Source organism: Oncorhynchus tshawytscha, linkage group LG04 (genome assembly GCF_018296145.1).
Source record: "Oncorhynchus tshawytscha isolate Ot180627B linkage group LG04, Otsh_v2.0, whole genome shotgun sequence".
In the NCBI taxonomy this organism is placed as follows: domain Eukaryota; kingdom Metazoa; phylum Chordata; class Actinopteri; order Salmoniformes; family Salmonidae; genus Oncorhynchus; species Oncorhynchus tshawytscha.
Genome location: NC_056432.1, coordinates 31,545,481 through 31,565,271, shown reverse-complemented (window position 1 = coordinate 31,565,271; position 19,791 = coordinate 31,545,481). Strand labels below are relative to the sequence as shown.

Below are 19,791 nucleotides of genomic sequence, written 5' to 3'. Positions count from 1 at the left end.
GGATGGAAGTTCAATATGTAGCTAGATGTAGTAGGCTAATGTTAACTAGCAAGTATTTTAGCCAGGTACCTTAGGAAAACACAAACTAAAAGTGTGTACTGTATGACAGCGTCAAAAAAACGTTTCAGCAACATGAGAGAGGAGGATGGCATTGGCGTTTCTCTACAAGTAGGTTGAGTCAACATGTTTTTTCTACTTACGCATGCACACACACACACACACAAATCAGTACCATGGACAGCCACATGATATTTAGCTTACGTTGAATGGACTAAATCTTTTTTGGAATCTTTTAGTTGTCACTGTATTTATTAGACTAAGCATAGGTGATTTAATGATATTGAAATGGTGCTGGAATAGTGGAGGCCGCTCCTGTTTTCTTTGTGACTTGCGGTAGCTCTCCAATGTTCTAAATCAATAGTTGTTTAGTAGTCCAAAAATGTCAGAAACATTAAGTTGATTGACCATGTTGTAGGTTATGTAACTGTTTGCAATATGTTTTGTGGACTTCACCGGTACAGATGTTGCTCTCCGGTTTTGTGATGAAACAAAGGTGTGGTTAAATTTATTCTGCCAATGTGTCTTCTTATTGTTTCGGCCTCGGCCAAAATATCACATTGTCAAGGCATATGAACTAACATGTTATAGAGCAAACAACGCAATTATCAAAACACATAGGTTGTAATATGGCTTTTATTCCTAAAATTGGCTTCCCCAGTGATTTTACCCACGCACCACTACTGAGAGGCAGTTATTATTTTTTAACTATAGAATTACACTGTGGATCTGCAGACAATCATGGTAAAGACAAAGTGGTACTGTAGTGGTTGGTATAGGAGACTGCATGTCTAACCTAAGGATGTTATTGTTGAACTTGTTGTAACTGGCCATGGAGATCATGGAGCCAAATCCAATTCCAATGGAGTTGAATACCTGGGCTGCAGCGTTAACCCACACCTGCAGAACGGCAGAGGTGAGTGGATAAAGGTGAGAGAGGGACACAATTTCTTTACTCATACTGTAAAACAAGAACACATACACTTCTAGGTGGTTTCCCAGTAACAGATTAAGCCTAATCCTGGACTAAAATAATTGTTCAATGTTGTCCAAGACAATGTTGTCTTAGAAAAAAAAGTGCTATCTAGAACCTAAAAGGGTTCTTCAGCTGTCCCCATAGGAGAACCCTTTGAAGAACCCTTTTTGTTTCCACAGAGGTTTTGACATGGAACATAAATAGGTTCTCCTATGGGGACAGCCGAAGAACCCTTTTTGTTTCCACAGAGGTTTTGACATGGAACATAAAAAGGTTCTCCTATGGGGACAGCCGAAGAACCCTTTTAGGTTCTAGATAGCACTTTTTGTGTAGTAGGCTTAATTAATGTGTGTCCGGGAAACCACCCCTTAATCCTCATTGATCCTCTCCTACAGTATGTCAGACCTGAACTTCAAGCAGCTTGCTCCACTTAGGCTTCAGGAAGTAGAGCATCCCATCCTTGGCCCCGGGAAGCTGGACATTGTTGATGAGCAAGGCGAACAGAATAAAGTATGGGAACGTGGCTGTGAAATAAACAACCTAAAGCACAGAGAGTGAGAAGAAAAAATATTCATTAAGTATAATATTAGATTAAATGCATTGTATTTATTTCTTATTTTATTAGGATGCACATTAGCTACAACCAAGCTGCAGCTACTCTTCCTGGGCTCCACACAAAACATATAACATGACAAAATACAAAACATTAATAGAGAATTACAGCTGAAGGACAGAACTACATAAAATGACAATACATAACATTAATATACAGGTAATAGATAATTTATTCTCCATGTGCTACTTACGACTATTATTGCCTTATCATACCGGAATAATAAAGCCCCAGTGCACTCAATTTGTGGAAAAAATAAATACTAAATATATCAATTCTGATTTATCAGGGGGTGCTGCAGCACCCTCAGCACTCCTACTTCCCGTGGCTATGAATGTCACTGACGACTATTTAGGTCTTCTTGTACAGGAGTAATAAAACAACAATGTCAAATATACTAATTCCTCCAGCTAAGGCTTTAACCACAGTTTTCACCCTAGCAACCGTTCCATTCAGTTCATAAACGAGCAACAGGTGGAGTTTCCTCCCCCCTAAGGCTTCAATCACCATATTCTTATCGGCAGACTCAGTAGCCTCGGTTTTTCGGATGACTGCCTTGCCTGGTTCACCAATTACTTTGCAGACAGAGTTCAGTGTGTCAAATCGGAGGGCATGCTGTCCGGTCCTCTGGCAGTCTCTATGGGGGTGTCACAGGGTTCAATCCTCGGGCCGACTCTTTTCTCTGTATATATCAATGATGTTGCTCTTGCTGCGGGCGATTCCCTGATCCACCTCTACGCAGACGACACCATTCTATATACTTCCGGCCCGTCCTTGGACACTGTGCTATCTAACCTCCAAACGAGCTTCAATGCCATACAACACTCCTTCCGTGGCCTCCAACTGCTCTTAAAAGCTAGTAAAACCAAATGCATGCTTTTCAACCGTTCGCTGCCTGCACCCGCACGCCTGACCAGCATCACCACCCTGGATGGTTCCGACCTTGAATATGTGGACATCTATAAGTACCTAGGTGTCTGGCTAGACTGTAAACTCTCCTTCCAGACTCATATCAAACATCTCCAAAAATCAAATCAAAAATCAAATCAAGAATCGGCTTTCTATTCCGCAACAAAGCCTCCTTCACTCACGCCACCAAACTTACCCTAGTAAAACTGACTATCCTACCGATCCTCGACGATGTCATCTACAAAATTGCTTCCAACACTCTACTCAGCAAACTGGATGCAGTTTATCACAGTGCCATCCGTTTTGTCACTAAAGCACCTTATACCACCCACCACTGCGACTTGTATGCTCTAGTCGGCTGGCCCTCGCTACATATTCGTCGCCAGACCCACTGGCTCCAGGTCATCTACAAGTCCATGCTAGGTAAAGCTCCGCCTTATCTCAGTTCACTGGTCACAATGGCAACACCCATCCGTAGCACGCGCTCCAGCAGGTGTATCTCACTGATCATCCCTAAAGCCAACACCTCATTTGGTCACCTTTCGTTCCAGTTCTCTGCTGCCCGTGACTGGAACGAATTGCAAAAATCGCTGAAGTTGGAGACTTTTATCTCCCTCACCAACTTCAAACATCTGCTATCTGAGCAGTTAACCGATCGCTGCAGCTGTACATAGTCTATCGGTAAATAGCCCACCCATTTTTACCTACCTCATCCCCATACTGTTTTTATTTATTTACTTTCTGCTCTTTTGCACACCAATATCTCTACCTGTACATGACCATCTGATCATTTATCACTCCAGTGTTATTAATCTGCAAAATTGTAATTATTCGCCTACCTCCTCATGCCTTTTGCACACTATGTTTATAGACTCCCCTTTGTTTTCTACTGTGTTATTGACTTGTTAATTGTTTACTCCATGTGTAACTCTGTGTTGTCTGTTCACACTGCTATGCTTTATCTTGGCCAGGTCACAGTTGCAAATGAGAACTTGTTCTCAACTAGCCTACCTGGTTAAATAAAGGTGAAATAAAAAAATAAATAAAACAAATCTAATCCTTCACCTCAGCAACCGTGTTAGAGTTTTCTGCAGCTTAACTTTCAATTGAATCCTTCTCTTTAGCTACATAAGTTCCCTTTTTAGAGATCCATCACTCCACTCCGTTCAATAAATTGACCAGAGTCATCATATCATCAGATGGGGTTCACTCACGTCCTTCGCCCTGTCTTGTGCATAGACATGAACGAAACATTTACTGTGCTACAGTCTACCACCCATAAAGGGTTCATTGAGGTAAAGTGTAATGGTTTTCAGTCTACTGCCCGTAAAGAGGTAGCTACGGTATAGTGCTTAGCCTTTGGATTTCTTCATAAAATGAATAAAGTCTCCTCGATATGGAGTTTCCTCTGGTTATGTTATGGAGTTTCCTCCGGTTATCTTATGGAGTTTCCTCCGGTTATCTTATGGAGTTTCCTCCAGTTCTCATAAACGTGTTTTGCATTTCCATTTTCAACCCCCGCACCACACTCACACCCAGCAGAACCCACCAGTCACACACAAAATAAGAATACACTTCATTAAAACTTTGCTCTACTGACTAACATCAGTAATCTGATAATATGGAGCAGGACGCCCTTACTCTGAGGCTTTGCTTACAATTGCTTTCTCTGAGTAGGCCCTGATATCCTGATGCCAAGGGCATATCTTATCTTTAACCCAAACACCAGCTGTGCTCGGGAGGGAGATGCTACAGCTATTTAGGTCAGAGGTGTTGTGATGTGGTGTTTTATTTGTTTTTTTAAAGCTACTTTTGCAACTTGCTTACTCAGATTTGAGATGGCAAGGAGTTCCATGCTTTGCCTTGAATTAATTTTGGCTTTAGGGGCTATGAAGAGACCTTTAGTTGCATGCCTTGTGGAATATGAATGTCTGTCAGAGCTACACTATATATATATATATATATATATACACAAAAGTATGTGGACACCCCATCAAATTTGTGGATTCGGCTATTTCGGGCACACCAGTTGCACAACATTTTAGACAAACATTGGCAATAGAATGGCCTTACTGAAGAGCTCAGTAACTTTCAACGTGGCATCCTATGATGGTGCTACCTTTCCAACAAATCAGTTTCTTAAATTTCTGCCCTGCTAGAGCTGACCCGGTCAACTTTAAGTGCTGTTATTGTGAAGTGGAAACGTCTAGGAGCAACAACGACTCAGCCGCAAAGTGGTAGGCTACACAAGCTCACAGAACGGGACCGGCGAGTGCTTAGGTGCGTAAAAATCGTCTGTCCTCGGTTGCAACCCTCACTATCCAGTTGCAAACTGCTTCTGGAAGCAACGTCAGCACAAAAACTGTTAGTCGGGAGCTTCACGAAATGGGTTTCAATGGCAGAGCAGCCGCACACAAGCCTAAGATCACCGTGCGCGATGCCAAGCGTTGGCTGGAGTGGTGTAAAGCTCGCCACCATTGGACTCTGGAGCAGTGGAAAGGCGTTCTCTGGAGTGATGAATCACGCTTCACCATCTGGCAGTCCGACTGACGAATCTGGGTTTGGCGGATGCCAGGAGAATGCTACATGCCCCAATGCATAGTGCCAACTGCAAAGTTTGGTGGAGGAGGAATAGTGGTCTGGGGGCTGTTTTTCATGGTTCATGCTAGGCCCCTTAGTTCCAGTGAAGGGAAATCTTAATGCTACTGCATTCAATGACATTCTAGTCGATTCTGTGCTTCCAACTTTGTGGCAACAGTTTGGGGAAGGCCCTTTCCTATTTCAGCAATGACAAGCAAGGTCCAGAAATGGCTTGTCGAGAGCAGTGTGGAAGAACTTGACTGGCCTGCACAGAGCCCTGACCTAAACCCCAATCGAACACCGTTGGGATGAATTGGAATGCTGACTCTGAATGGAAGCAAGTCCCTGCAGCAATGTTCCAATGTCTCATGGAATGCCTTCCCAGAAGAGTGTAGGCAGTTATAGCAGCAAAGGGGGGACCAACTCCATAGTAATGCCCTTAATTTTGGAATAAGAAGTTCCACATACTTTTGGTCATGTAGTTTATATGTTAGTTGATCGAATAGACAGTTTGGAGTTAACACATTAATATTTTTGATCAAAATGTAAAAGAAAATGTATGAAACAACAGAGGTGGAACAGATTCTGTCTCCTCTAAACTCCAGGAGGAGAAACATGATATTTGACAACCATCAGTGCTCCTCCCACTCCCACCACAATGTAGGCCACCCAAGGTAATGGAAAACCCTTAAACATGTGTAATGATTCCACACTAACGAGACAGCCTGAGAGAGTGTTCTAAACATATACATTTAAGGACTAAGAGTATCACTGGTGTGTGCAACCATTTCAAATGAACCAACAGCTATACACTTCAGTTAACCTATACCACAAATTACTAACACGAAATAATCTACACTCTTAGAAAAAAGGGTTCCAAAAAGGTTATTCGGCTGTCCCAATAGGAGAACCCTTCTTGGTTCCGGGTAAAATCCTTTTGGGTACCAGGTAGAACCATTTTGGATTCCATGTAGAACCCTCTGTGGAAAGGGTTCTATATGGAACCCAAAAGGGTTCTACATGGAACCAACAAGGGTTATCCTATGGAAACAAACAAATAACACTTTTAGGTTCTAGATAGCAACTTTTTTCAAAGAGTGTACTACTCTGAGGAAGACTAACAATAAACAGCTTCTGTTGTGAGGGAAGAGAATGCACTCTGACCTTGCCAGTTGATTTGACGCCTTTGAAGATGCACAAGTAGACTATGACCCAGGCCAGGATGAGGATGCCAAACAGCTCCCAGCGTAGTCCTCCTGCATCCTCAATACCATTGGTTATCTCCAGAACCCTGTGACTGAGAGAGGAAGGAAGGGTCAGGATGGGAAACAAAGCTAAAGAAACCTTCATAGCTTATCATACTGTTATCATTCAATAACAGAAAATCCCTGACTTTACAGTAATCTGTCCTCCTGCTCCAATTCACATCCAATTTAGGGTTTTCATTACTTTTCTCACCATATGATTACCCAAAGAGAGTACAAACCCGCTGCGATAAAAACAAGCTATAACAATAACCACAAGAGTCCTGAGCCCTACCCATGTCTGCGACTTTCAGGTCCTACCACTACGTCAATAAAAAACAACATTAAATTAAGATTCCCAATGAGATTTCAACCTTTATTAACCAACTCAAAAAGACAGCCAGAAGTTTGTTGAATTCCCAATGTGCTTTCAACCATCTAAAAGTACAACCAAATTCCAATGGAAAAACAATGTCTGATTTTTGGTTTAGTGATCATCTAACTGTGTTATGGCTGTGCTTTCAACCATTAAAAAGCAACAACAATGATCAAATGGGAATACAATGTCAGATATTTTGAATTAACACAATAACTTAGTGTTATCACTGTGCTTCATCTAATATCACAACCACATGACAAAGTACATAGTGCAAGTAATCAATGCTGTTCAAGATTCTGCTATCTTTGCATGCTATCTTGAACATGCACGCTTTCTATGATCACATAAAAATAAATGTATAGTTACATTAGGCTAACCTCAAAATGTGGCCATGGATGTGTTACTCAGGTTGAATAACTACTGTTACATTAGTTTGTAAGATAGCCCTAACTTTACACTATTTACTGCATTACAAAAATATGATTGAATTGTGTTTGGTTGACAATGAATCCAAATGTTAACATTTAAAGAACATCTAATGCTTGAAAAGTTCTCAGTCACTGGTTTAATCTTATTCTTTAACTTTTCATTTTGGTTTAGTTGGAGACGTAAAGTTAATAGGCAATTAACTGTATTGCAAAGGTGATATTAATTTATAGTCAAACTGGAATTTGATAATTTATATGTTGGATTCATATCTCCATCTCAAACAATAATCAAAGTTAAAGAATAGGACTAAATTACATCAAACTTTATTTAAAGTGCATTTAAAGTTATATTTAGTACTATTCTTTAACTTAGATTTTTTGGGGGTTGAAATGGTGACATGAATCCAACATATCAATTATTTATTTATAGACAAACTGGAATTAAAAAGACAGACTAAGTCAGTGGCACAGATGGAACTATCCAAGCAGAAAATACATCTCCTTCAAATGTTGATATTTGGTTGTGTTGACAACCAAACACAAACCAATATCCAGTTTGTCTACAAATTAATCATTTCTTTGTTGGATTCCCATCTCCATCTCAACAACAACAAAAAACATTGAAGTTTAAGAATAGGACTAAATCTAATCAAACTTTAAATGCACTTTAAATAAAGTTCGATTGGATTTAGTCCTATTCTTTAACTTATGCTGTTGGTTGAGACGTGAATCCATCATATTAATGATTCACTTGAAGATTACATTTGACGTCAAGAAAAGCTTGAAACCGTAGGCCATATTTGTTTTTTCTTTGTTTAACAATAGCTGCTGATGACTTTGCAAATGCTATATAGGCTTAAATAGTATCATTGTTGATATGACTTATAAACTATGGTTCCATTTCATTTGCTCGGTTAAACCTACCCTTATGGAATGACTGATAATAATTAAATGTATTCACTGTTGCTAAGAGGTCACTCAATAATCCTTCTCACAATAGCACATTGGTGGTAGTCAGTGACAGATATAAAAGATAAGCATGGCTGGGCTGGGTTAAAACCCTGGATGGGAGACCAAATGAATAGCTGTAGATCAACTCTTCAGTAGGAGGTGCTGCCCTAGTGGATATAAGGTTTGAAGATCTGACGTTGTTTCAAAGGGACAAATTCAACATATTTAATACAAAGGTTTGTCAATGTTGAAAATGGGTTACCATTAGGACATAATCCTGTGGTTTAAATTTTACCCTCAAAACAACAGTTAACGTTAATTACTTTTTAAAATCCAATGTATTTTAAAACAGATTCCATGGCAATACGTTGACAAATTACAATGAAACAACGTCAATTCAACCAGTTTGTGCCCAGTTGGTCAGTGCTTACTCAAAGTACTGCTGACTGGCTGATTGCAGGTGGGTGGCGTTTCCAGGGAAACCGCTGGAGCAGTTACCCACGGCATTCCAGGTGTTGTTGCAGGACTGCCAGGGGAAGATGGCTCGGAATGAGTTGAAGAAGTAGTAGAGTGCCCAGCTCATAAGAACGTTGTAGTAGGTGCAGAGCACAAAGGAGATCACGACTGTTGCAATGCCCACACCTGTAGAGCGACAGGGAGGGCAAAGAGGACAACGTCAGATACCTGTCCTACAGTGGTGATGGCCAAGCAGCAGTAGCTACTTTCTCCTCTGGTGTCTCTTGTGTATGGACCTCCTTCGGCAGTGTACTGAACTGTATGTGGATCTGTAAAGGTAGGCCTGGGTAAACAACAATGGTAGTGCTCCCATTAACAATTAGCTGTGGACAAAGTTTTTTTTTAAAGATACTGTACAAAGGTGGTACACTTCCAGGTAATGTGAGGTTCCAAGAAAGATTAATAGCTGCTATGATAGGATTTTAGACATGCATGTTGCTACAATCCAACTAAACTAGCGTAGCATGCGTAAAATAAATGCCTGAGCGGTGTTTCTATCTTTCTGGTTGGGGGAAGGATCTCTTCTGCACTGTTCAACCAATACATTAAATGTCGAGGAGTCGTTCAGATGCAATGTTGCCCAAAAGCGGAATTCGCGTCCAAAAGCAGATCGCGTCACAGGCTCTCTTTCCATTTCCCCTGAAAACTGGATGCATCCGGTTATTACCAACCTGCTGAGTGTGCAATCCGACAAACACATTCCAGGAAAGCCAAAGCCCTTGTACTTGATTGATTGAGGTCACTAATTAGTAAAGAACTCCACTCACCTGGAGGTCTAAGTCTTAAATGAAAGGGAGAGAAAAAAAAAAGAAAAAAAGCTGACACTAGGCCCTACATGGAATGAATTTGACAGCCCATCCCAGCTTTCTCTAATCTAAAAAAAAAGGTTTCGTAACAGGACCCATTCAAAACCATGCAAACCATGAAAACCAGAGGTGGGAAGAGAACGCAACATTGGCCATAACCGGGTCACAACTAAATACTGCAGGCCAGCAGTTCCTAACTTCGAATAATTCCAGTATTTTGTGGGAACTAAAGAAGAGTCATATATTGACATCCTGTTCCAGGCCTTTTGGCATCTGTGGATATATTGAGTTGGGATTTCATTTGCGACACAGTGCTTCAACAACAGGACAACATATATATATACACATTTAAAACACAATAGAGATATATCTATATAAATAAACAATAGTACGCAAGTATAAACACCATGGGACTACGCAGCCATCATACCGCTCAGGAAGAAGACATGTTCTGTCTCCTAGAGGTGAATGTACTTTGGTGCGAGAAGTGCAAGTCAATCCCAGAACAACAGCAAAGGACCTTGTGAAGATGCTGGTGGAAACAGGTACAACAGTATCTATATTCACAGTAAAACGAGTCCTACATTGACATAACCTGAAAGGCCCCTCAGCAAGGAAGAAGCCACAGCTCCAAAACCGCCATAATAAAGCCAGTCTACGGTTTGCAACTGCACATGGGGACAAAGATCGTACTTTTTGGAGAAATGTCCTCTGGTCCGATGAAACAAAAATAGAACTGTTTGGCCATAATGACCATTGTTTTGTTTGGAGGAAAAAGGGGGAGGCTTGCAAGTTGAAGAACACCATCCCAAGCATGAAGCACGGGGTGGCAGCATCATGTTGTGCTTTGCTGCAGGAGGGACTGGTGCACTTCACAAAATTGATGGCAACATGAGGTAGGAAAATTATATGGATATATTGAAGCAACATCTCAAGACGTCGTTAAAGCCTGGTCGCAAATGGGTCTTCCAAATGGACAAAGAACCCCAAGCATACTTCCAAAGTTGTGGCAAAATGGCCAGGAGAAGAACGTTTAAGGTATTGGAGTGGCCATCACAAAGCCCTGACCTCAATCCCATAGAAAATGTGTGGGCAGAACTGAAAAAAAGCGTGAGCGAGCAAGGAGGCCTACAAACCTGACTCAGTTACACCAGCTCTGTCAGGAGGAATGGGCCAAAATTCACCCAACTTATTGTGGGAAGCTTGTGGAAGGCTACCCGAAACATTTGGCCCAAGTTAAACAATTTAAAGGCAATACTACCAAATACTAATTGAGTGTATGTAAACTTCTGATCCATTGGGAATGTGATGAAAGAAATAAAAGCTGAAAAAAATCACTCTACTATTATTCTGGCATTTCACATTCTTAAAATAAAGTGGTGATGCTAACTGACCTAAGACAGGGAATTTTTACTAGGATTAAATGTCAGGAATTGTGAAAATCTGAGTTTAAATGTATTTGGCTAAGGTGTATGCAAACGTCCGACTTCAACTGTACATACACACACTACATTGTGTGAGGCTGCACGGCCATGGAAACCCATTTCATGAAGCTCCCAACGAACAGTGCTTGTGCTGAAGTTGCTTCCAGAGGCCGTTTGGAACTCGGTAGTGAGTGTTGCAACAGAGGACAGACGGTTTTACACGTTACGCGCTTCAGTACTCGTAGGTCCTGTTCTGTGAGCATTTGTGGCCCGCCACTTCGTGGCTGAGTCGTTGCTGCTCTTAGACAATTCCACTTCACAATAACAGCACTTACAGACGACTGGGGCAGCTCTAGAAGGGCAGAAATGTGACTGACTTGTTGGAAATGTGGCATCCTATGACAGTGCCACGTTGAAAGTCACTGAGCTCTTCAGACCTAATGATTAAAGCAGTTCAGGTTCACTACCCGGACTTGACCTGGGTCCCCTGCTGTGCTGGGTCAAGTGTCTCTCAGTTGAACACTGAATAACCAAACATTGTGCAATTGTTCATAAGACATCACCGAAAGCTGGGCTTTTAACTGTCAGAAACTGTGTTGAGTTTCTCTTCTCTGAATAGTTTTGATTTTAAAAAGTCCTTATCGCCTAAAATATGTGGAGACAACACTTTAGCAGTAGTGTCTTAATGACTGTGTATACTGTTCATAAATCTTTCCACTGGGACTCTGCATTACAGAATATACATAAATGTACTCCAAGAAGAACTGAATCTTTACAAACCAATCTGTGAGGTTTCAAGTTTTAATGTCATGTGGACCAGTACAGTGAAATGTTCTAACCCCAACAATGCAGTAATCAATAACAATGTAATACTAAAAATAACATAAGGTATAACAAAAAAGCACAAATAAAAATAAGAAAAATGTGCAAGGATACTGGAGTGATAGCGGTAGATATGTATAGGGGTAAGGCGACTATATATGTATAGGGGTAAGAATTTTCAAAAATCCTGAAGAATATATTTTTTTAAATATAATATTGTCTTTGTATCTGAAAATCATTGTAATGTGGGAAAGGGCAACACTTGACCATTGCACTTAAATCATTCCCACGGTGAATGACTAGGTCCGCTACGCTATGAAACCACACATTATTTCAGAGACTTTGATATTACCGGCCACAATTGATATGGCGAAAACAAAGTGTGGGGAAGCAGGTGCACAGAAACTCCCATCAATACCTTTGTCAGATATCACTGTTAAATGAGAATTGCTATTGCTAGCAATACAGAGGAAACGGACTGAAATGACTCAAACTCCCCTAGCTTATGCTCTCCAAACGGATGTTAGCTTTGAGGGCTAAGATGCCCATCTATTGCTTTTGTTTGCTATACATGTCGGGGGATGCTATTCCTGAAGACATCCTGTTCCGTTTCACGAGAATTAAAGGGCACGGAGGATGTTCAGTGTGCTGTGGCTGTATTGACGAAAAAACAGATTCCATGGGATGGAATGGTGGCACAGATGGGGATCTAGAGCATGACAATGTTCTATTTAATATCGAGGCTTGGTGGTTATCGAGGGGAGAGTGTTGGAAAGATTTTTCGCATTGAGAGGGGAACTGTTGTCATTCACAATGGATGTAAAAAAAAATTAAAGACTTGGTTGACTGTGTGTAATGAATACATTATCATGGACTACACAGAAAATGTAACAGACATATTTGGAAAACTGAACGGATGTTTGCAGTGGAAATACAAAGACATTCTACAGAGGAGTGACTGAATCAGTGGATTCAGAGGAAATCATTCTTATTGGAGAGTCTTTCAAAAGCAAATCATGCCCGCTTCCCTCACACATTTCTAACAGAAAACAGCATCAGTAACTGTCCCATCGCTTGGAGGAGCACTTTGGGACCTACTTCCCATTCCGTTTGACTGTGATCCTGGCTCAGTTGACATGCCAGTAAGTGATGTGACTGAATGCATTCACAGGTCACTAAAGAGGAGTTTTGATTCCTGACTCAAAGGGAATAATACCCTGCCAAACTAAAAACAAATGCAAGCTCCGAGTGGGAAAAAAAACGTTTTGAAAAGGTCATCCAACTCAGAATTCAGACTCGGGCCTCTTTTTAAAGCTCAGACTTTCCGACCTGAAGATCACGGACGTCATGATTTGACCTCGTATTTTTCCCAGTTGTCTTGAAAGCACCATAAAACCCATGGTAGCCTTTGTCAGCTCATATCTGTGTGAAGCTGGATTCAGAGCTCTCGTCTGCATTAAAACCAAATATCGATCCAGGTTGGATGTGACAGCAGAGATGAGGCGCACACTGTCGACCACGCCCCCTGACTTTGAGAAGCTCCGACGTGACATGCATCAAGCACACCCATCTCATTAGTGGTGGTGAGATAAGATACATTATGTCAGACTAATTTGCAATTAACGGTCAACTACTTACTTTTAATGGATGTGATGGTGAGTTGAGAAGACAACCAGAAATATTGTTAGAATGTTTTTCAATTGAATAAAAAAGTAAACATTGGCTGTTAATTTCATATTTTTTTTCACATTGTTGGGGTTCCGAGAATTTTCAGATATCAACATGGGGTCGTGGGCCCAAAAAGTTTGGGAACCCCTGGTGTAGAGTCAGTATAAATGTATGTGCATATTATGTGTGTGTGTTTGTGTGTGAGCAAATTATGAAGTGAGTGTGTTTGTGTTGGAGTGTCAGTGTGCGTAGGACTCTGTGAGTGTATGTAGGGTCCTGTGAGTGTGCATAGAGACAGTGCAAAAACATAAATCAAATAAAAAACACAAGGGTCAACTCTGATAGTCCATGTAGACATCTGGCTAGCTTTTTTAGCAGTCTTATGGCTTGGAGATAGGAACTGTTCAGGAGCCTGTTGGTGTCAGACTTGATGCACCGGTATCGCTGCCGTGCGGTGGCTGGTCTATTTAACGATTTCCCCAGGCCTTCCTTTCACAACTACTGATATAGAGGTCCTGGATGTAGTGGGCTGTCCACACCACCCTCTGTAGTACCATGCAATCGAGGGCGCTGCTATTGCCATTCCAAGTAGCAATGTAGCCAGCCAAGATGCTCTCAATGATATAGCTGTAGAACTTGACGATTTGAGGGCCCATGCCAAACTTCTTCAACCTCCTGAGGGGGAAGAGGCGCTGTCGCACAATCTTCATGACTGTGCGGATGTGTGTGGACCATTAAGTCCTCAGGGATTTGGACACAGAGGAACTTGAAGCCCTCGACCCACTCCACCTCAGCCCCATCGATATGGATGGGGGCATGCTCACCCCATCGTTTCCTGTAGACCATGATCAGCTCCATGGTTTTACAAACGTTGAGGGAAAGGTTGTTGTTCCGGCACACCACTGCCAGGTCACTGACCTCTTCCCTGTAGGCTGTCTCATCGCTGGTGATCAGGCCTACACTACCACCGTCAGGAAGTCCAGGATCCATGTTGCAGAGGGAAGTGTCCAGTCCCAGGGTCCTAAACTTGGTGACGAGTTTGGAGGGGACAATGGTGTTGGAACGCTGAGCTGTAGTCAATGAACAGCATTCTCACATAGGTACATTATTCCTATTATATGGTGGGTGAAGGCCGTGTGAAGTGCAGTTGAGATTACATCATCTATGGATCTGTTGGGGCGGTATGAACATTGGAGAGGATCTAGGGTGTCTGAGATGGAGTTGATGTGTGACATAACCAGCCTCTCAAAGCACTTCATGATTACAGATTTGAGTGCTACTGGGAAGTAATCATTGTGGCATGAAGCCTGAAGAGTTCTTGGGAACAGGAATGATGGTGGTCATCTTAAAACATGTGGGGATTACAAACTGGGACAAGGAGAGTTAAAAAATTACAGTGAATATGTCTGCCAGCTGTTCTGAACATGCTCTGAGGACCCACACTGGGGTACCGTTGGGCTCCACGGCCTAAACGGGTGTTGACCAGATTAAAGACCTTTCTCACGTCGGCGAGATCACCTGGTCCATTGGGACGGTGATGGCCCTCACACCAGATGTTGTCATTGTCAAAGCGTACATAAAATGCATTGAGTTCGTCTGGTGGAGAGGCATATTTGGGCAGGTCAAGGCTGGGTCTTCCTTTGTAATCCGTAATGTAGCCCCTGCCACGTGGCGGGCATCAGAGCCTGTGTACTATGATTCCACTTTCCCTATATTGTCCTTTCGCTCGTTTGATGAATCTGCGGAGGTCATAGCGGTTCTTCTTGTACTTATTCCGGTCCTCAGCCGTAGCCTCAGGGTTGTCTGCGATAGCCCTGTCCTTTATTTTTCCTTTATTTAACTAGGCAAGTCAGTTAAGAACAAATTCTTATTTTCAATGACGGCCTAGGAACAGTGGGTTAACTGCCTTGACGGAGGTGGTTAGCTTGTTGATGCTATCTGCGGAGTCTCAAAACATATTCCAATCAGCCCTAACAAATCAGTACTGTAGCATAACCTCTGATTCTGGGTGATAATTTCTCAATGGAACGAGTCACGAGTACTTCCTGTTTGAGATAATGCTTGTAAACAGGAAACAGTACGGATACATGATCTGATTTTCCAAATTGCGGATGAGGAAGGGCCTTGTATGCTTGCTTGTGGGTAGAATAACAGTGGTCTAAGTCTTTATCTCCCCTAGTGGTGAAGGAGACGTGTTAATGGATGTTGGGTATCATGTGTCTTAATGGCGCATAATTAATATCACCGGCAACCAGAAAAGCAGCCTATGGAGGTACGTTTTCCTGCTTGTAGCCTCATACAGTTTGTTAAGTGCCAGCTTGTTATTTTCTTGTCCTGAAGTGGAATGTATACAACAGTCACAATAACAGCAGAAAATCCCCTGGGAGGTAGAAGGGTTGGCATTTGACCATCTGATATTCCATGACAGGTGAACAATGGGTCGACTTTTCTACCGCGCTCGAGTCAGCAAACCAGTTGTTGTTGATGAAGAGGCAAACCCCTCCCCCTCTTGATTTCCCTTACTCCACTGTCCTGTCCGCACGGTTAATGGAGAATCCATTGAGTTGGATAGCATCTTGTCCGAGAGCCACGTTTCAGAAAAGCAGAGAATATTGCAGTTTCTCGAGTCCCATTGGTTGCTAATCCGCGATCTGAGGTCATCCATTTTAGGCCAGTAAAAAAAAATGCAGGGAAGAGGTGGCCGGTTTCCCCTTCGCCTTAATCTCTCCAGGATGTCTCTTGCCTCTGTAATGCCAGCATTTCCTCTTGGGTAACCCGAGCATTGTGTTGGAATTACAGAAAGAGCCCAGGGCAGATGAGTCGAAGTCAAAGTTGAAGCTGGAATTGAGGTATGTAACTGCCGATTTGATGTTCAAAGTTATTGAAAGAAATGATAGTGGATACATTTAGTGAAAATAAAGTCAAATTTGGGTCGGAGCTTGCAAAAAGGCCAGTACGGCGCCATCTTGAGTAAGGTCAGGTCATGTTTGGTGCCTCACAAAAGAAAACAAAATATTTTGGCATTGTTAGCAGAGAAAGAATTATGGAATGCTGCTGACAATATGGAGGGGTGGGCTGGAAAACACCTATATCAACACAATGATGGAGCCCAATCTAACCCCACTGATCTCCCGGATCAGTTGGAACTACTACACGTGATACACCATAAGCCTCTTCTTTTGTCATCCGTCCCCGAGTTTGCTCTTTCCCTTCACGCTAATTTATTGGCTCATCCTAACACACCCAGAGTGGCGTAATGGTGTTTGCGTTCTCCCTGTCAAAAGGAGTTTCATCTACAGTGTTCAATAACAACCCAGCGCCGCTATACTGCAGACCAGGAAGTAAAATCAGGTCAAATACATTCTCAGTTTACTCATCTAAAGCTAGGGAACCTCAAAAGCCAACACATTCTTTAGTCCAGTAGCCGATCTCTATCTTTCACGACAGCAAGATTGCAACATATTGTGGGATGATATTGCCAGCAAGGAAAACCAATTGGCTGAGTTTACGATTTGAGAAACACAAAGGCTCTTCTGATGCAATGCTACTTGTACACCTATTATTCAAATGTTAACCCTTTGTGTTAATGTTAACCTTTTCATGACCCAAGTCTCCCTGTGTAGATTCTGCTACTGCACCTGCAAAACTGTCTTGGTGATTTCACCTGACATGCCCAACAACAAAATAGGCACATAGGTCATCTGATTGTGTTGAAGAAGAACAGGTTCCACCAGATTGAATTAAGAGTGCATTTCTTAAATGTGCATTTACATGCCATTGTAGCGACATGTCATTTTAATGTCATATGTTGAACAATGATGAACATTTTATTTAACTAGGCAAGTCAGTTAAGACCAAATTCTTAATTACAATGACGGACTACACCGGTCAAACCCAGACGATGCTGGGCCAATTGTGCGCTGCCCTATGGAACTCCCAATCACGGCTGGTTGTGATACAGCCTGGATACGAACCAGGGTGTCTGTAGTGACGCTTCTAGACCTGAGATGCAGTGCCTTAGACCGCTGTACCACTCGGGAGCCCTAAACATACTTTTACTGTCTGTCTAGAATGTTGAACTGTTATGGACTACTGAGTTCCTTCCTCCAAGCGCACTCTCTGTCTAAGACAAGGGTCAGAAAAGTGGCCCTTCACACCTAGGTAAATACCATGTGACCTCACAGGACTACAAAAAAGACACTGCTGTCTCCCCCTTTTAGCCTCTTATCCTGCTGGACCTTCATCTTCAGTAGGCTGACCACAAGGAAGGACCTTCGCCTTAAAATGGCAAGAACTGGTAAACTGATAAGTTAGGAAAAGTACATTTATAGAAATTGGGATGGAACAGCCCATGCACTAAACAGTCTCAGATGGAGTTTTCATTTAAGCTAACCTTCTTCAAAGAAAGAAGGAGAAGACCATTTAGAGCACAGCCTCTGCAACTCAAAGGAAGAGCCATCAGGTAGAACAAGCAGGGACAAAACCCAAAGAGCAGTCCATGAGGGACCATCCAAACTCAGAGGTAAGGAGCAAGAAACCACCACCAAGGAACCCCTCAACTCAGGACAAATGAGGACACACTGCCATCTTTCCTTTGTTAACCTCCATATGGCCTAACCAGAGCCAAGGACAACAGACTATCACATCTTTAAATATTAAGATAGAATGAAAGACAAGAGACCTCAATATATTTCCAACCTTTTCATGATCCCTCTCATTATGATTGTAAATATCTTGATTAGAGTTATTATACACTACATCAAATCAAATCAAATCTTATTTGTCACATACACATGGTTAGCAGACCAAAAGTATGTGGACAGCTGCTCATCGAACATCCCATTCTAAAATCATGGGCATTAATATGGAGTTGGTCCCCCCTTTTGTACTATAACAGCCTCCACTCTTCTGGGAAGGCTTTCCACTAGATGTTGGAGCATTTCTGCGGGGACTTGTTTCCATTCAGCCACAAGAGCATTATTAAGGTCGGGGCATTGATGTTGGCTGATTAGGCCTGGCTCACAGTCGGTGTTCCAATTCATCCCAAAGGTGTTCGATGGGGTTGAGGTCAGGGCTCTATGCAGGCCAGTCAAGTTCTTTCACATCGATCTCAACAACCCATTTCTGTATGGACCTCATTGTCATGCTGAAACAGGAAAGGGCATTCCCCAAACTGTTGCCAAAAAGTTGGAAGCACAGAATTGTCTAGAATGTCATTGTATGCTGTAAAGTTTAGATTTCCCTTCACTGAAACTAATAACAGCACCAGACCATTATTCCTCCTCCACTAAACTTCACAGTTGGCACTATGCATTGGGGTCAGACTGCCAGATGGTGGTGTGATTCATCACTCCAGAGAACGCGCTTCTACTGCACCAGAGTACAATGACGGTGAGCTTTACACCACTTCAGCCGACGCTTGGCATTGCGTATGGTGATTTTAGGCTTTTGTGCAGCTGCTCGGCCATGGAAACTCATTTCATGAAGCTCCTAACAAACAAGTTATTGTGCTGACATTGCTTCAAGAGACAGTTTGAAACTCTGTAGTGAGTGTTGCAACAGAGGACAGACGATTTTTACACGCCTCAGCACTCGGCGGTCCCATTCTGTGAGTTTGTGTGGCCTACAACTTCATGGCTGAGCCGTTGTTTCTTCTAGACATTTCCACTTCACAATAACAGCACTAACAGTTGACCAGGGCAGCTGCAGTAGGACAGAAATTTGACAAACGGACTTGTTGGAAAGGTGGCATCATATGATGGTGCACGTTGAAAGTCACTGAGCTCTTTAGTAAAGGCATTCTACTGCCAAAGTTTGTCTATGGAGATTGCATGGCAGTGTGATCAATAGTATACATCTATCAGCAACTGGTGTGGCTGAAACTGCCGAATCCACTCATTTGAACGGGTGTACACATACACTATATACACAAAAGTATCTAGAATGTATAAAGAACTTGTGTTTGTCTTGTTATTCTGGGAAAGAACTCAAATTAATTCTCAAAGAAATTATACCTTCAGATTCATCTATGTATTACTATTAATCTAATTTTGGTCATGCCTTCTTAGACAAACTCTCTGAGGAATTACAAGACACATCTCAGGGACACCAGGATACCAAGGAGACAATCAGCCAAAACATACAGTACACGTGAGGCCGCTCAAAGTATAAATAAAACAAAGCGAATCTTGGTCTAACAAATAAAATACAACATGTGTGCCCAAACCAGTGGATTTTTAGACGTAGGAAAGCATTTAGCAAAGGAAGAACTGTCAGCTCAGTTTGAGCTGCTGTGAAACTGGAGAGACGTAGTTGTATAGAATGTGAGAATATGAGTTTGGTGTGTGATAAAATCCATAAGGCCATGTGGAATAGGATGTGGAATAGGATGTGGAAAAGAATCACATTAGGGGTCAAC

The 19,791-nt window shown here is 42.1% G+C and overlaps 1 protein-coding gene across 2 annotated transcripts in view; it reads right to left on the bottom strand.

The window, feature by feature from the left end:
- Positions 1 to 19,791, bottom strand: part of si:ch211-225b11.1 (uncharacterized protein LOC561694 homolog) — a 56,205-nt gene that overhangs the window by 14,170 nt on the left and 22,244 nt on the right. For both annotated transcript variants that reach the window (XM_024417633.2, XM_024417631.2), the window contains exons 3-6: positions 8,569 to 8,779; positions 6,300 to 6,432; positions 1,439 to 1,573; positions 854 to 957 (exon numbers count right to left, since the gene is read on the bottom strand). In XM_024417633.2, the coding sequence (XP_024273401.1) occupies positions 854 to 957; positions 1,439 to 1,573; positions 6,300 to 6,432; positions 8,569 to 8,779 (583 nt within the window). The remainder of the gene's footprint in view (positions 1 to 853; positions 958 to 1,438; positions 1,574 to 6,299; positions 6,433 to 8,568; positions 8,780 to 19,791) is intronic.